Source organism: Lathamus discolor, chromosome Z (assembly GCF_037157495.1).
Source record: "Lathamus discolor isolate bLatDis1 chromosome Z, bLatDis1.hap1, whole genome shotgun sequence".
NCBI classification, from domain to species: domain Eukaryota; kingdom Metazoa; phylum Chordata; class Aves; order Psittaciformes; family Psittacidae; genus Lathamus; species Lathamus discolor.
Window position 1 is genome coordinate 45,086,488 of NC_088909.1, and position 17,472 is coordinate 45,103,959.

The 17,472-nt window shown below is 41.5% G+C and overlaps 1 protein-coding gene across 10 annotated transcripts in view; it reads right to left on the reverse strand.

Annotated features, from left to right (window-relative positions):
• Positions 1–11,919: 11,919 nt before the first annotated feature.
• Positions 11,920–17,472, reverse strand: part of GRAMD2B (GRAM domain containing 2B) — a 39,287-nt gene continuing 33,734 nt past the window's right edge. For 8 of the 10 annotated variants that reach the window (XM_065661743.1, XM_065661740.1, XM_065661738.1 and 5 more), the window contains one exon: positions 11,920–13,206. In XM_065661743.1, the coding sequence (XP_065517815.1) occupies positions 13,047–13,206 (160 nt within the window). In that variant the 3' untranslated portion in view covers positions 11,920–13,046. Of the gene's footprint in view, positions 13,207–16,858; positions 16,953–17,472 lie in introns of all 10 variants that reach the window. The other 2 variants (XM_065661742.1, XM_065661739.1) reach the window with 1 other exon arrangement.

Sequence of the window (17,472 nt, forward strand, 5' to 3'; positions counted from 1 at the left end):
AGAGAAGTGGCAGAAAGACAGCAAGTGCTGGTTATTCAGAAAGCCCTGCACTCCCATGGCCTAGCTCATGACATGTTATTGCCAATGAAACCCTAAGTGACCAACTAACTCAACAACCAGCCATAGGAGAGAACTGGGATGATTGCACATGACTTACTTAGAGGAACAAGAACCACTGAGCCTACAATAGAGGTGTGAATGGATTTTTGTTTGTTTGTTTGTTTGTTTAGCTGATTTGCACTTCCTGAACTGTGCCCTCACTAGGACAATTAGATTTTGACAGTGAAATTATTGGTCTTTCATTTTTCCTCAAGAAGCCTATATTGAAAGTAGCAACGTGGCACCAACTTGCACTCTTCTCAGGTGCTGGCATTTGCACTGCTACCAAAAGGCTGTCACTCCCCTGAGCCAGAAGGCACTGTTGCAGCAGTTCACACTTAAATTGCATTACCGTATACGTTATACAATTGCATGTGATGCAAAGCAGTGGGGAGTCCCAATAAAGACCATCACAATACAGAGACTTTAATCCTTTGGAAAAATTCTTGATCACAAATTGATTACATAATACTTTTTGATGGGGCAGATTTTCTACCAGCTTTTTTAATAAAATTGCCAAAATTTGCTCCAGACTGATGGGAAATATGACAACAATGCTGGAGACTTCATTTCAGCACATAAAAGATCTGTGTTTCATTTGCCCAAACTCAACATCCTAATTACCATGTAATGACGGCAGACTTTTGCAGCACTCAGTGTTACGTTTTTCATCCCGGCACAATTGATAGGAATGCTGCAGTCTCCTGTCATAAAGCTGTGGTTGTTAGCCTGTGTGCAATCCTACTTGCTCTGAATTTTTAGTGTCAGGTTCAGTGTAAGCAGAATAGTTCTCTCCTCTTAGGGATTCCACAAGTGACCAGTATGGGATAAGCATCTACTAGAAGTGCATCTCCTCATCCACCATCAGTGGCACATGACTTGAAGTGGTGGTTACTTCAGCAGAAGTAACATCCAGTAAAAGTGGTGGAATAGCTAGAGATTTAAAATTTTCCCAGTGAAGGTTCAATGTGAAGACTTTTCCTGGGGACGGTGTATGTGGAACTGGCACTTCCCCAGCCAGTGCCAGAAAAGGGCAGTAGGATAAATCCTGCGCTGCTCTGCGGTTTCCGAGTTCAGGCTTCCAAGCACCCTTCTAGGGTGGCCCAGGACATCATGCAATGATAATTTAGTGGCTAAAGCAGCATAGCTGTTATGCGCTCACTCATCCGTGCTTGAGTGTACTGTAACAAATTTTACCTTGTTGGAAAACACAATATAAAAGGCATGTGCTATGATTTAGACATTAACATCTCTGTTTTTCCAGTGTGATTTGAATACATCTGGTTTTGCAGTACATTCTTGCACATTGTATAAGAGAGAACAGATCAATTCAAACCAGAATAAACACCCACACTCTGGAAATCAAACTAGCTTAAAGATCTCAGTCTGGGAACTAAAAAAATTACAGGAAGACAGAAAAAAAAGCTTTTGAAAAGAGCACTATCTAGTACACTGTACAGTTGATACTGTATATCACCAGCACAAAAAAGCCCACATTTTTTCTCCAAATGCAGAAATATAAATGGAATGTCTAGCATTAACTTGAAGAGCTTAATATAAACTTTAAAACAAGCCCAGGATTTGATGGCCATGGTTCTTATAGCAGATCAGAGTAGATTCATAAAGAAGTGAATAGGAAAATAAAAGTAGTAAGCAGAGAAAAGAAGAGATGGGGCAGATGATTTCTGTTTGGTGTCAGTGCCTGGAGACTCATTTCACTATTCAGAACAAGGATGAAAAAACCCAGTGAAGTATGCCAGCATATGACCTTGATTTTGCAGGAGCAAAATTACTTATTGCACTTAGCTTACAGCCCATTTTACCCTCAGGCATAGTTGTTATGGCTGACATGCTTCCATCTTTGACATTAAAGGTTTAAGGTCAAAACTTAAAAAAAATTATCTGATTTCTGTAGGTTGGTAATAGTAATAGAGGTCTAATTGCAGTAGATAGCTCTACCAGCTTCCTGAGGGAACACAAATATATAATCACAGGACAAATACATTATCCTTTGATAATCCTCCATTGTTGTATGTTAAGAGGAGTTTTCTCTGATGCTTACAGTTAAGAAGTGCAACCAGAATTGTGTGGAAGCCTAACTTACTGCTGCTGATGCATTTGGCCTGTGTCACGCCTCTGTATCCATGGCTCCTTGGGGAAGCAGAAGAGTGCGGGGCAGCTGTACAGAGAATTTGCTTCAGAACATTCTTGCAGTTTCCAGTGTTGTTTCAATTTGCATGGAATAAAATCACAGAATATAGATGGAAAAGTAACAATATCACAAAACCTCCTAAAATACTTTTTCAGGCATTGCTGAACAGGCTTGTCTTTGATACTAGGCTGTCTTTCTGCTGTGGTTTAAACCCAGCTGGTAATTCAGCACCACACTCCCCACCCCAGGCAGGTACAAACCCATGAGTTGAGATAAGAACAGTTTAATAATACAGTTTACAGTTTAAAATATAATGATACTACAACAACAATAATAATTACAATAATAATGGGAATAGCAAGGGGAAAATTATGAAGGGACTTGGAAGAGGAATGTTGAAGTTGTGTTCCCACAAAAAAAGAAGTTTAAGACTTTCAGCTCAACAACAGTCTTCCTTATAGCCCTTATTATTGAACAGTCTTTAGAAGGCTGACAATTTCCAAAGCAGCTAATGTAGATTTCTCTGGTTTTTGTTTGTTTTTTTTTTTTTTTTCCCATTTGTTTGTTTTTGTTTTTGTTTTTTTCTTCCGGTAGCATTGGTTCGAATTGTTTGGGAGAAAACATGGAAAAACATCTCTTCATGCTATTGTCATAAGCCAGTGTCATAAAGCATTTATTTTTCACATGATTGATCTGTGAGAGAAAGTTCATTGTTCATTGCATATGTCACAGAAACAGCTGTTAGTACAAGCTGACTTTCTTCCTACCTTGCCCCTGCTCCAGAATACTGTCAATTGTGCATATTGCCACAATAGAAAGGTGCAAGTGTAGGAAGGACTCAGAGCTGTATTTTGCCTTGTATGTCAGGTCCAGCACGTAAGGTTATAATTAAGTTACCTATTAACTTTTCTTCTTGGAAGGAGCCCTTATCTATCTATCTGTATATAGGGCAAAGAGCTGTTTTCTAATTTTGTACTTGACAGCATATTGTAATGATTTTCCTTTCATCTCCTAAGCGCTGCTAAAATGCCAAGTCAGTGGAAATTTGCCTTACCGATACCATTAAAGTGAGAACAGCAGTTGAGAAGGCCTTTACTGTACAGTCCAAACTGCCTGCATTGCCAAAGACTAACAAATGCTTGTTATGAAGCTTATTATAGAACGTCACACCTCCAGAACAGGATTCAGTTAAGAACATCTTGACATGAGCTTGCTGTTTGTTATGTAAACCCTGGGAAAAGATACCTTTTCAACTTGAAGAACAAAATGAACTTTTAAACGGTATCCAAACAAAAACTGGCAAGGCAAGAAGGTCACATACACAATAAAATACATTGGCACAGGCTCCACACACAATGGGCAAAAGGGAAAAAAGAATGGGGGCAGAAGCCCTCTCTGGACTGAATTCAGAGTCAGCTAGGAAGCTAGTGAGCCCAGTCAGTATGAAATGTATATGGAAGGTAATAAGTTTTAGGACACCCTCTTCAAGAAGCTAATTTCTAATTTTTTGGCACAGAGGTCTGCTTAGGTAAACAGACATCCAACTCAGGGTGTTATTCCTTCCACCAACAGCTACACTCTTGGAAAGGCATTTGGACCTTCCAGGAGAGGAAAGATTGTTGGCATGAATACTGCCCATAGTGGTGAAAAATGGTAAAGTGCTCCATGCAAAGCATTTGCAACTTCAGGAGGGAATAGCTGGAATATTCTTACACTTTTTTATTAGAAACACAAGTTTGGAGAATGCTTTGCTAGCATACATTTGCCTCTAATTCTTGCTCAAAGTCTTCTTGTTATGATTCTGCATCCTGGTCTCTTGTTTGTAAGTTAAAATAGAGATGATACCAGATACATAAGAAAGACAAAAGCTTCTTTTTGTTGTAACAATCCTCCTGGCATCCTCTCAGAGCACTTTATTAATTCTTGGGATCATTCCCTTTGAGGATTCTACTTGGCAGGTATGTAGACACAGGCTCTAACCACAGTGTAATAAGGATGTGGGCCTAGTCATCCAAACCATTTTAGATTTAATCTGAGTAGGCACAGTACTGCAGGACAGTTTGACTAAATGGAATCTTGGGGGTCATTAGATGTCACCAGGAGGAAAAGCAGAAGATCTAAAAGGAATTATGCATGCACAAGTAAAATGCCTGTATTTTGGACAGGAGTAGTTACAGGCATCATAACATTGTGTGAAGCTCAGGGAATAAACTCTTGCAACAGCTGCTGAGTTAGTGCATAGAGAATAGATCGTTTTATAACATACATCTGATTTTGCTTTTTTTTTTTTTTTTTTTAATCCAGGAAGGCTACTGATAAAACAGAGAATAACTTAAGAGACAATTAAATGAAATTTGCTGCTTATTTTGTTGTGGCTCTTCACTAAACAACAGGCTATCACAAAGCTCCACAATTACAGAATTGCATTACGCTGATTTTATAACCCAAGGCAAAAAAAACACTCGTTCCTTTTGTGAAGTCTCATTACATGCAACCATATTTAGCAGAAAGCTCCACTGGGTTCAAAGCGTAAACCTAGGAGTGTCAAATGAGATTACTCAGTTTTCCCTGTTGCGCAAATTTGCATGTGAGGCTCAGATAGTCTCGCCAGGCAAATTGAAAGGAGGTGCTGGCAAAATCCTTCCAAGTGATGTTACTCCTCAGTTGTTTACAGAAGTGTACGCACAGGGGCTGTTTGCTCAGTTTTCTGTCTGAATAGCCAGCTTTTTCATGATCATTACTGCATGTCACACCTACTCTGTAAATGCAAAATCTTCTGTGTTCTTGGGAGTCACACCTCACTGGCAGCTGCAGCTGAGCCAACAACACCATCCTGGAAGTTCATATAGTGTTTGTCAGCTGACGATGGAACTTGGAGATGAAAGCGCAGGCTTAGCAGGATGTGGGGAGCATTACTACACAACTGCATGAGGGTTCAGGTGAAACCAGTGATAGTTTTAAGTTGAAACACATGCACACACATATCTGTATGTCTTTTCAGCAAATGCTAATGTGGGTCACTACATTTTATTTTCTTCTGAGAGAGGACTTTATAAGACTTCCTCTTCTTAGATTGCTAGTTTTATTCTTCACACTAACAGCATCGTAAACTTGATAACTTCAGCCCAAGCCAGGTCAGGCAATTTGTTTGGCAGAAAACTAATTCATCAACCCCCTAACCCAACCAGCCTCTCCAAACCACATTACTTTTCCCCCTCCTTTCTACTATCTGGCAGAATGTAGAAGAAAATAACAACTGGGAATATGGAAGAAGGCAGAAATGGAAAGAGGACTCTTCCTCCTGACAGCACCCTGAAGATATATGAGTTCTAAAACATCAGAAAATCATGCCTATGTTATACTCCCATTCTCCCCGAAGCCAGCTCTGCCAGTGACTATTAGCTATTTGGTACATGTTCATACGAGTGAAGTGGAGAAAACCACTCTAAATTAAACTTGCGATGCCAGGAATCTCGCTGGACAGTGGCAGAATATGCGTCAAAAAGTCAAGTCTTGTCTATGGCTCCTACCCACAACCACCAAAGTGGCTTGGAGATTTTAATTCAAAATTCATTATCAGCTGTTTGTTGCTTTCCTTTGTCTCTTTTTTTTTTTTTTTGTTTGTTTGTTTTGATCTGGGTTTTTTTTGTTTTGTTTTGGTTTTTTTTCTCCCCCTCCTTTAGTGTAAGCACTCTTATGAAACAAAGAAGGCTGGGATAAGATTGTCAAGAAAAAATAACTGGATTATGAGCTATAGCTAGAGAAAACATTAGTTAGTGATGTGGCCCTGTTGCTTTCTATACATCTGCAGTTTCAAAGCATCTTGTCAGAGCCTGGTACTGCTACTAGGTCCTTCATGGCTGGTGAAACCCAGTTGTTTTTCTAGCCACCATGTTACGAGGGACAACAGATAGACAAAACTGGAAAAACAAAACCAAGAGAAAAAAGAAAATTACCTTTTAAAAACCAGATTTCAAAGTAGACTACACAGCAAATAATAACGGAGCTCTATTAAGACCGTGTGATAAATATTTGGTGTAGATTTCAGACTTCCCTGAGGTTGCACATTTTTCCCACCTATTTCTGCAAACTAGTACTTTGCCTTTACCCAGCAGCACAACCTCTCCTCATGGCATTTGTTTCAATGCCTAGCAGACACTGAGGAGGATAAGCTACCTTACTCTTTGCTTGACTCCCATTCTCACAGGAAGCAGCTTTTCCTTGTTCATTACTGCTGTTGGTACTTATCTCCCAAACAGGACCGGGACAAACCAGAATGAGTAACTTCACCCACACTTCTGAACTTTGCCCCACAGGGTTTTGCATGCCCTCCATCTCCCAGTTTAGAAGTACCACAGTACTACATAGACTTTGCCCAGCTGCACCACACTATGAACAACGTGACATCCTCCAGACATCCTTCCTCCTCTTTCTCGCAACAGGAGGAGTGACGATACCAGATGAAAAGCAGAGGAGGCCACACTGACTGCCCCATAAGCTGATGTAACCACAGGGTCACAAGTGCTAAGCACCAGCTCTTCCTTTGCAGTGCAGTTTGCTTCTCTGCCGTTTGAAAAGACACGGTCATCCCTTTGTCCAGATAGCTTTCTCTGGCATGCTGGCACAGTGGGCCAAAAAGCATGCATCCTGCTTCGATTATATTCACCCTGTGAATTATTTTGCTCACTTACGGCTAATGATAAGGACTTAGCCTGCCTGCTTCACGTAAGTCACATGCCAAATATTCTCTCTCTCCCCTTGTTTCCCTAGTGAACACATCCTTGCTGTTGTAAAGGAGTAACAGGCTAACTCAGTTCAATTGCTGGGTATAATTAGGTTTCCTTGAAGTTCCTTTGAAAAAGGTAAATTGTGGCATCAATTTTTAAACCATAAACAGAACTACAGATTTCTGTTACTTAGAATTAAAGAGAGGGAAGTAAAGAACAGAGAGGATGAGGTAATGTTACATAAGCTTGTGGGGATACAAGTGGCCTGCCAAAAACCTCGGGCAAAGATGTGAGGGACATAACCAGAACAGCCATAAAACATCACAGATGTGAGTAACAAACTTTGGTATGCAGCATACCCTTTATGGGAGGACACAAACTGGTAAGCAGGGATGGTGTGAATTGTAGTGTTGGAACTTCTCAGAGCTTAGCTGGTAAAAAGACAAGGATAACAATTGAATAGTTAAGATCTAAAAATAACTTGTCTAAAAATAGCTTGTGTGATCTTGTATAAATATGGCAAGAAACTCAGTAAAAGTAATTCAGTTTGCACACGCATGCCGTCTCCATCTCATACTTCACTGCAAATGACACCAGAACAGGGACTCTTCACACACTGAGGGAAGTACCCTCAATGAGCAGAAGGGGAGAGAGAACTGAGATGTGTCCATCCTTCCCTGCAGGTATTTTGCACGGGCATAAGGAAGAAGCAGGGGTAGCATAATGGGGCAGACTGCAGCTAAATCGCAGCAATTACATCACCAAATGTTGATGCGGATTACAAAGGAGCAAGGGTATTGTGTGGCCCCCCCAGAAAGTGACTCTTTTCCTGCTATGGGTAGGGCACAATTGTCCTTGGTACCCTTCTACACACTCTTATGAAATACAGGATTGGAAGTGTGTGGGACAGCAGTTACAAACTACAACCTGATGACCATGACATTAATCCTGCCCATTATGTAAACTGGGGGAGTTACCCGGAAGGAATAGGTCACTGCTCGGGTTGGGCTGGTGTTTTTAGTTGCTGCTAAGTAATGCTTGCTCTGACCAAGGACTTTTCTGAGTCCTATCCTCTGTCAGGGAGGAGGGGAAGATGGGAGGAAGCAAAGACAGGACACCTGACCCAAACTAGCCAAAGAGGTATTCCATACCACAGCACGTCATGCCCAATATATAAACTGGGGGCAGTTACCCAGAAGGGCTAGATCACTGCTCTATCAGGCTGGGTATCGGTCAGCAGGTGGTGAATGGTTGTATTCTCTTCGCTTGATATTTGCCTTATCAATACTATCATTGGTGGTAGCAGCAGTGGTTTGTGTTATACCTTAGTTACTGGGCTGTCCTTATCTCAGCCCATGGGAGTTACATCCTTTTGATTCTCCTCCCCATTCCTCTGGGGGCAGGGGGAGGAAAGGGTGGGGGGACTCAGCGAGTAGCTGCCTGGTTCTGAGTTGCTGGCTGGGTTTAAACCACGACACATTGGCAAACTTGGTTATGGTACATTTAATCCCACCATCTAGATCACTTATGTGAAGACATTGAACAGCATTGGGCCCAATATCGATAGCTGACAGATTCCACTGGTGCCAGGTCACCAGTTTGAAAACAAGCCACTTAGGACCACCCTCTGGGTGCAGCCAGTCACAAGCTCCCCACCATCACATTGAGCTTCTGTCTAGAGCTTCTCTAGGAGGAGGGAAACAGTATCAAAAGCCTTGGAGAAATCCAGATAGACAATGTCCACCACTCACTGTGCATCAACAGAGCAGTTGCTGTAGAAGGCGATCAGATTTGTCAAGCATGATTTGCCCCTGGTGAATCTGTGCTGCTTTTTCACAATCATGTGTTTCACTTGACTTGAGATAAACCCCAGCAGGATTTGCTCCATAACCTTCCCGCAGACTGAACGAAGACTGATGAGCCAGTAACTTCCTGGATCCTTCTTTAAGTCTTTCTGGTAGATGGGAGTGATATTTACTTTCTTCCAGTCTTCATGACACCTCAAGGATTATGGAGAACAGCCTTGCAACGATGCCAGACAGTTCTTTTAATACCCTCAGGTGGATATTGTCAGGGCCCATAGATGTGTAGGGTCAAGCCCCTGTAATAGTCCACATACCAACTCTTCCTTTGCTGAGGATGGGTCTGGATTTTTGTTCCCAAGGCTTGGGACTCAGTGCTGCAAAGACAGAGGTGAAGGAAGTGTTGGGAACCTCTGCCTTTTCAGTGCTGTTGGTGACTAATTCACCCCTCATGCTCAACAGTGGGCCAGTATTTTGCTACTGTTTCTGCTTGTTGTTAACCTACCTGAAGAACCATTTCTTGTAGTTTTTGATATTTGGCCAATTTCAAGTTGCCTGCTTTTCCATCTCTGGTATATTTCTCCTTCAGTTTTGAGCAGACTCAGAAGCTTGAAGTTAAGCCAAGGAGTTCTCTTGCACCATCTGCTTCCCTTAAAGCAAACAAACAATTTTTAACTTCCAGGAGAGTGTTCTTGAAAATCTCCCAGCACTCCCTTATGCTCCATGGTGTCCTGGGTTCAGCAGTAGCAGTCATTTTTCTCCTTCTTAGTAGCTGGTGCAGTGCTGAGGTTTTGACTTTTAGCCTGGGAACAATGCTGATAACACCAATGTTTTTAGTTGTTGCTAAGTAATCTTTACTCTGACCAAGGACTTTTTGAGGGCCAGTGAGGGCCACCAGAACAACCAGCAAGTGGATAAGCTGCTAAGATTGAAGTGTCTCAGACGGAGTTATATTGGCAACATATAGGTGAATTCTCTTTGGGCCGGTGGGCCCATGACACTTCAGGCCATCAAGGCAGAGATGCAACATACAGATGGGCTCATGATGAAGGTGTAGACTTAACAATGGACGTTATTGCCCAGGTTATTCATGAGTGTGAAACATGTCCTGCAATTAAGCAAGCCAAGCAGTTAAAGCCTTTTTGGTATGGAGGACGATGGCTGAAGTACAAATATGGGGAGGCCTGGCAGATTGACTATATCACACTCCCACCAACCCACCAAGGCAAGCACCATGTGCTTCCCATGGTGGAAGCAACCAGCGGATGGCTGGAAACGTACACTGTGCCCCACACCACTGCCCCGAACACTATCCTGAGCCTTGAGAAACAGATTTTGTGGCAACACGGCACCCCAGAGAGAACTGAGTCAGACAATGGGACTCATTTCTGGAATAACCTTATAGACACTTGTGCCAAAGAGCATGGCATTGAGTGGGTATATCACATCCCCTACCATGCACCAGCCTCTGGGAAAATCAAACACTACAATGGGCTGTTAAGAACAACACTGAGAGCAATGGGTGGGGGAACTTTCAAGCATTGGGATACACATTTACCAAAGGCCACCTGGTTGGTCAACACCAGAGGATCTGCCAACAGAGCTGGCCCAGCCCAGTCAGAACTTTCACATATTGTAGAGGGGGACAAAGTTCCTGTGGTGCACATGAAGAATTTGCTGGGGAAGACAGTCTGGGTTATTCCTGCTTCAGGTAAAGGCGAACCCACTTGTGGGATTGTTTTTGGTCAGGGACCCAGATATGCTTGGTGGGTAATGCGGGAAGATGGGGAAGTCCGATGTATACCTCAAGGGGATTTGATTTTAGGGAAAACAGCCAATGAACTCAATTGTATGCTGTTGCCTGCTATGTAGCACTTTCATAGCCCACCAACTAGATGCCTTCAGGTCACCATAGACTGGCCCTGACTTCCCTCTGACAATCATCCCAACAGAGAATGAGCATTGACGAAACCAGACGAGCTCCACGGTGTCATCAGCAGGCAACAATCCAACACTGCGCACAGCTTCTCCTGCTCTGAAAGACTGTTACAAGAGGTGGAACCTGACATCATGGATTGGATGAACTCAGCAGTTTTATAAGGATTGGTCCATGCACTAAGGAATGATATCTCTGTGTTTGTGTGTGTGTGTTTGTATTTGTCGATACATATATATACACATTGGTTATATATATACACATTGTTATATTTATGTGATATATATAAATATATATATGTGTATATACATATACGCTGGTTGATGAGAAACTTAACATGAGCTGGCAGTGTGCACTTGCAGACCAGAAAGCCAACCGTATCCTGGGCTGCATCAAAAGGAGCATGACCAGAAGGTCGAAGGAGGTGATCCTGCCCCTTTACTCTGCTCTTGTGAGACCTCACCTGGAGTATTGTGTGCAGTTCTGGTGTCCTCAGCATAAAAAAGACATGGAGCTGTTGGAACAAGTCCAGAGGAAGGCCACGAGGATGATGACGGGAGCACCTCCCGTATGAAGATAGGCTGAGAAAGTTGGGTCTGTTCAGCCTGGAGAAGAGAAGCTGTGCTTCAAACACGTGCCTCACAGCAGCCCAGCCTTCAAGTATCAAAATGGGGCCTACAAGGATGCTGTAGAGGAACTCTGCATCAGGAACTGTGGTAGTATGACAAGAAGTAATGGGTTCAAACTTAAACAGGGGAAGTTCAAGTCAGATACAATGAAGAAGTTCTTTACTATGAGGGTTGTGAGGCACTGGAACGGGTCACTTAAGGAGTCATGAATGCTCCAGCCCTTGCAGAATCCAAGGCCAGCTTGAATGGAGTCTTGGGTGACATGGTTTAGTGTGAGGTGTCCCTGTAGATTTCAGGGGGTTGGAACTAGATGATCTTAAGGTCCTTTCCAACCCTATTCTATGATTCTAAGATTTCCTCAAAACTCTGAGGGCCAAATTTGCTTCTATTGTTATGTCTTTGCAGTCTGGGAAGACCTTGAGTACAGCTGAATGAGAGGAAGCACATCGTAATTCTTTGTGTTGGGTACTGGATTTTGTACTGTGAGAAATGAGCCTCATTACCATGAATATCACGTTTGACTAAACCTGATGGACACAACTTAGGTTCATCCAAATTACAGTATAACAAAGTGTAGTTTTAAATAACTTTATTTAAACGAAGTAGGTACATTTCACAGAAATGGTTATAAAATGCATAGCATATTACAAACGATACTGTTATTTTACAGATACTAGTTGTTACCCTAAATACTGCTTTTTAAAAACTAACCAGCCTGCTTGGTGAACCAGAAAGCTAAAATTCCCCATTTATTCTATCTTAGGCACTATGGAAAAAAAAAAAAGTATGATATAGCATAGCAGGTGTCCACTTTTTTATTCACTCTACTGATTGTTTGTATTGCTGCATCATTAATTCGCCAGTTCCTTTATGTGGAAATATCTGGTCCCTGGAGTCACATACTAAAACTAGATTTCCATCAACTGGAGCATAAATTGCACTTGCTCAGTCATCCAAAACCCCATGCAACTCTAAGAAAAGCTGACTGAAGGTCTTCACACAGATTAACTTAAAGGATAGAGACTGTATGAGTGAACAAAAAAGCCCTAACTGTTTTTCTAAGTTGTGCAGATATGTCATCCTCCACACTGCTATTCATAAGCAACTTGATTGTTAAGCTGGCAAGTCCATATGTATTTCAAGCTGATTTCAATGGAAATTGAATCCCCAGTAGAAACAGACCTTACCCTCAGCAGTGATGCAATGGAATTGAGCCTCTTTAAAGGAAGTGAGCCTCTTTAAAGCACCTGAGAATGGATCACACCTCAAACATTCAGAACTTCGTGTTACCAAATCTAGAGGTGTTTGTTTTCTGATCTTTGGGATGCCAGGGCATAAAGTATAAAAATGGAAAGCACAGCACTGGTCCATAACCATAGCTTAGACAGATACCAGATCATTTACACAACACTTCAGCACATAAGCCGTGACTGAAATCTTCCCATTTACACTTGTATGACAGTAGGCAGAAAGCAAATGCTGAGGTAAAAGGAGATGAACCAGGTTTACACTGGTGTAAGCAAGTCTAAAATCAAGCAAGCTATAAAATCCATTAATTCACACACAAAAGAGAAGAAAAAAATCCCCATATTTTCAAAACATAGATACACATAGATCAAAACATGTATGTTTTCAAAACATACAGGTACATGCTCAAGAATAAACTGACTTTCTGCATTATGACATAGGTTTTACAGTAATTTAAAGCTTGGCTTGGACTGAAAATAAAGAAGCTCGAGCTCTGGCCAGCAGAGCTCTTTTGGAACTGTTTGTCAAGAGAGAAGAATGAGGTCTGAAGCAGTCCAAGAACCTCGATGCTTCATTCATCATCTTCAAGTAGTTTTTGTAAGTTGTTCTGTATCTTTTAGAAAAAGAGAGAAAAACAACTGTTAGGTACAAACTGCATTTAAAGGGATACCAAAAAATCAAGAAACTTTTTAATACACTCTGTGTGCATGTTAATTCTGTCCTAAACATTCATACTAATGGTATTCATGTTAAATGCTTCCTATAGTAGAGTCAAGGAAACATATGGATATGATCAGCCAGCAGCACACCTAGCTCTCACATTAGGAGTATCTTCTGCAATTTCCTCCTGTAGACTCTCTCCTTCATTTGGTATGAGAAAATAAGATAAGAAAAACTAAAGCTAGAAAGAAAGGGACAAGAAGCCCAATTATTTTGAACTTGATAAAAACCCAAGAAAAGCCTCAAATTTCAAAGCTGCAGCTCTTAAGTGGGTAATTCAAATAGTTTTGTAAAAGCTTCAGCTACACAGCCAGCTATGGTGTGTGTGCACCAAAATAAGGTTTTCTACGCATTAGCAGGTATGGCCCATTTGCCAGATTTAGTGTATTCACTGAGGTTATCTTCCCTCAGTTACACTGAACTACAACAGCAGCCATTTGCACCCTCAAGGATGATTTGCACAGACCTATTTCACACAGCATATTTATCCACCTTTCATCTCCTTGTCCTTCAAAGCAGAGGGAGAGGGGAATATAGCATGTCACGTCCTGTGGCACGTGTGCTCTCTAGCTTAGTAACTAGCAGTCACTGGCACAGAAGGTTTAGTCAGCTACTTTCAGGCTTTAACTAGAGTTGTAAGCTGTTGTTGTGAGCATCACACTTCCTGTTCAATAATACTACTTCTTAATCCTACCCTATTATTTCTAGAGAATTTTTAAGAGGGGTATATTGGGGAAAGGAGAACAGTAAGAAGCCCCTAATTTTCTAAGAGTCACCTAACACACACAGAAATTTCCTTTTAACAAGCTACGTTAGAATGAGGGAATGAGGAATATCTGGCTATGTTTTTCTATCCCAAATTTAATGCTTTATCCTCTGATACACATGGCACATTTTAACAACCTGTTAAATACACTTAAATGCCAAAGCAAAAGTAATTACTTGGCTTCCCAGATGAAACAGAGCTTATAAAAATCACAAGGTCACACTGAAAAAGTAATTTGCAACATACTCTTGCACTGAATATTTTTTAACTGGAGAATAATTTTTAGTTTTTAAATCTAGCTAATTTCTGTCCTCTGGTTTACACTGCTGCAGTCATACACAAAATGAGGGGAGAGATTACAAGTTACACTGGAACTTCAGTGTTACCTTTGCTGCTGAAGCCAGTTCCAGCCACTTACTAGCCCTTTTCACTGAAGCATATGAAGCAGTTAAGCAACTCAATAACTTTGCTCAGGGAATATAAAGCTATTAGATTTTTAATAGGATTTAATTCCTAAAAGATTTAATTTTGCAGTTGAACAGTAGGGTCAAACATCCTGTTCTAACCACTGCTCATCTAGATTAGAGAGGACTGGGATGTGGTAATATGCAGCTACAGGCAATACTCCTTTAGCTCATGTGCACATTGGTCAACTGTGCCTTGAGTATTTGGCAAATACAACATCAGACTTTAAGAGTCCAATCCTGTAGGAACTAACTGAAAAAAGCACATGACTTAAGTTAATTCAGGATAGAGGGTCACTTCTCTGGGAATAGCTGAACGATAACAACCATCCAGCTGCCTTCTACTGTGTCTCCAAGCAAAGACAGGAAAGTGCCTAGCCCCACTGCAAACAGCTGGCTGGTTTCCCACTGAAATGAAGCAAGGTCTCCCATCAACCATCTTGCCAGCCTGCCCCAGACAGCTGGAAAGCAATACCTCTTAAATGACCTAATTTGGCTAAAGATTTTAACTGGTCATCATCTGGTAAGCATTTTCCCCTTGTATTCTTATTGTTATTATCCAGGACATACCGAAGTGTTATGCTGGCATTACTCTAGACTTCCACAGCCAAGTGGGTGGAGATGTGGGGGCAGAAACCTTTCTTTGGCAGTGTCTAAAACCTATGCTGCACACAAAACCAAGTGATGTTATGTAACCCTAGCTTTACGCTACTTGAGAAACTTGGTTTCGGAAAAAAGGGTGTTGAAAGACCTTGGCATGCGCTCAGTTTTAGAAATGGAGGCAACAGCATCTAATGTGACTTAAGCACATAGTAACTCAACTAACTTTTGTTTTCACTCCACTAATACTTTTCTTTCATGCTTGGCCAGTGTATGTGTTCCCAACACATGATATTTTATATTTCTGTACAGTTGTCAAGGTTTGGGGGCAGGGGTGGGACATGTGGCTGCAGGGGCAGTGGTCGTGGGAAGAGGCCAGGGGCTGCCCCATGCTGGAGACATCCCTGCCGGCAGCCTACAGTGCACCTACTGCATGGCACAGCTGGTGGCGAAGACTCTGGGAAAGCGTATTTAAGAAAAGCGAAAACACTGCAGAGAGACAGGAGGAGAGTAACAGGATGAGAAACAGCTGAAGCAACACCAAGGTCTAAGAAGAAGAGGAGAAGGCGCTCCATGGCAGAGAGGACGTTCATGCTGCAGCACATGGAGAATCTATTCTAGAGGAGCTGGTTATTTCCTGAAGACCTGGAGTCCTTGGAGGAGCCCATGCTGCAGCAGAGGAAAATGGGGGAAGAAAGGAGCAGTAAAGAAAAAATTGTTATGTACTGACTGTAGCCCCTTACTAGCCCCATTTGCAGGGCAGGGAGTGGGTTAAGCAGTTGGGAGTGAAAGAGTGAAGTTGAGCCTGGAAAAAGTGGGAAGAAAAGGTGGTCTTGTATCATTTGTTCTTTCTCACTACCCAAATCTGTTCTAACTGGTACTATATTAAATTCATTTTCCTCAAGCTGAGTTTGCTTTGCTTGTAATGCTAACTAGGAAGCAATCTCACTGCCTTTTTCTTGATTCATGAGCTTTCTCATCCTATTTGCTAGGACAGGAGAGAGCAACTGGGTGGGTGTCTGATTGCTGGCCAAAGTTAGACCAGCACACCACCTGACATGGAAATAAGGTCTGCATGCCCACTCTTCTTTTGTATAGGTTTCCAGTTTAAGTCAGCAAGTGTATTTCATTTTGCAATTAGAGGACGGTAAAAAGCAAAGGTCAGGTATAGGGAATTACACAATTGGTGCAGTAGAATTTGTTTGACTAAGATGAAACAGGTAGATTCCAGCCACTTCATATGAAGAGGCTGACTACATATAGTCAGCATCTTTCTTCTTAATGAAACAAACAAACCAAACAATAACAACAAAAAAAAAAAAATCCAAAAAACCCAAACCAACCAAACCCCAACAAACAGACAAGCCCTCAAACAAAATCCCTAGACAGAAAAGTTCATCAAATAATAGTTCAGAATGCTTAGCCTTGATGGACAAAAAAATTTGAGACCATTACATGCAATAATCTCCCTTGAAGTGTCCGGTTTATTAGTATTCCTGGCTGTAAGCCTCAGCTCAAGGCAATATAACACATATCAATGCTTGTACTTGGCCTAATTTCTAGTCCAAAACCCAAGCCTTTGTCTGGGAAAACGTGACAGGCTCTGGTATCAAATCTGGGGGTAACCTGTCATTTTTCAAAATATGAGACTGTAGAAATTCAGCAGGAACCTGATTAGAACATCAGCATTTGCATTATATCATTAAGGAAGTTACCTTTTCCAATTTTATAAGATTAGCAGTTAACTCATCACAAAGGTCATCAGCATTAATTTGCAGATGAGATCCCAAACCTTGGTGCACTGGATGTCTATTGAACAGAATGAAGATGTAAGTCTTACAGAAAAAAAAAAAAAAAAAGAAAAAAAGAACTGAGAGATACATGTAGGTGGGAATACAGTGGTGACATTGTTAACTGTACTTGTACAGAAACAAAGGCCTAAGTCACTTCTGCACTTTTGACTGCATTCTTCATGTGGTCTCATTTGCCAGAAGTCTGGATAGAAAACTTTACAGCTATTTCCACTAGAAAAAAGTTGAAAAGTTCCTTGTTTTGTGAGTTGGGGGAAATCAAAAAGCCCAACCCCTTAACTCTCTAGAAGTGCACATTAGATACCTTTGTACTGCTTAGGATCAGAGCAACAGAAAACAGGAGTTTCTCACATAAGAGTGCTTCAGAAGAGGGACACAGCATGCTGCTAGTAAAAACATGCCAGAAGTGGGAAAATGGCTTTTGACATTGCCTGTTAGAGATAGGTTTAAGCTTCTCCTTGCATTATTGGTTTGCTTTTGTATTTTAAGATAAAGAACCATTTCCTTCCTATTCCATT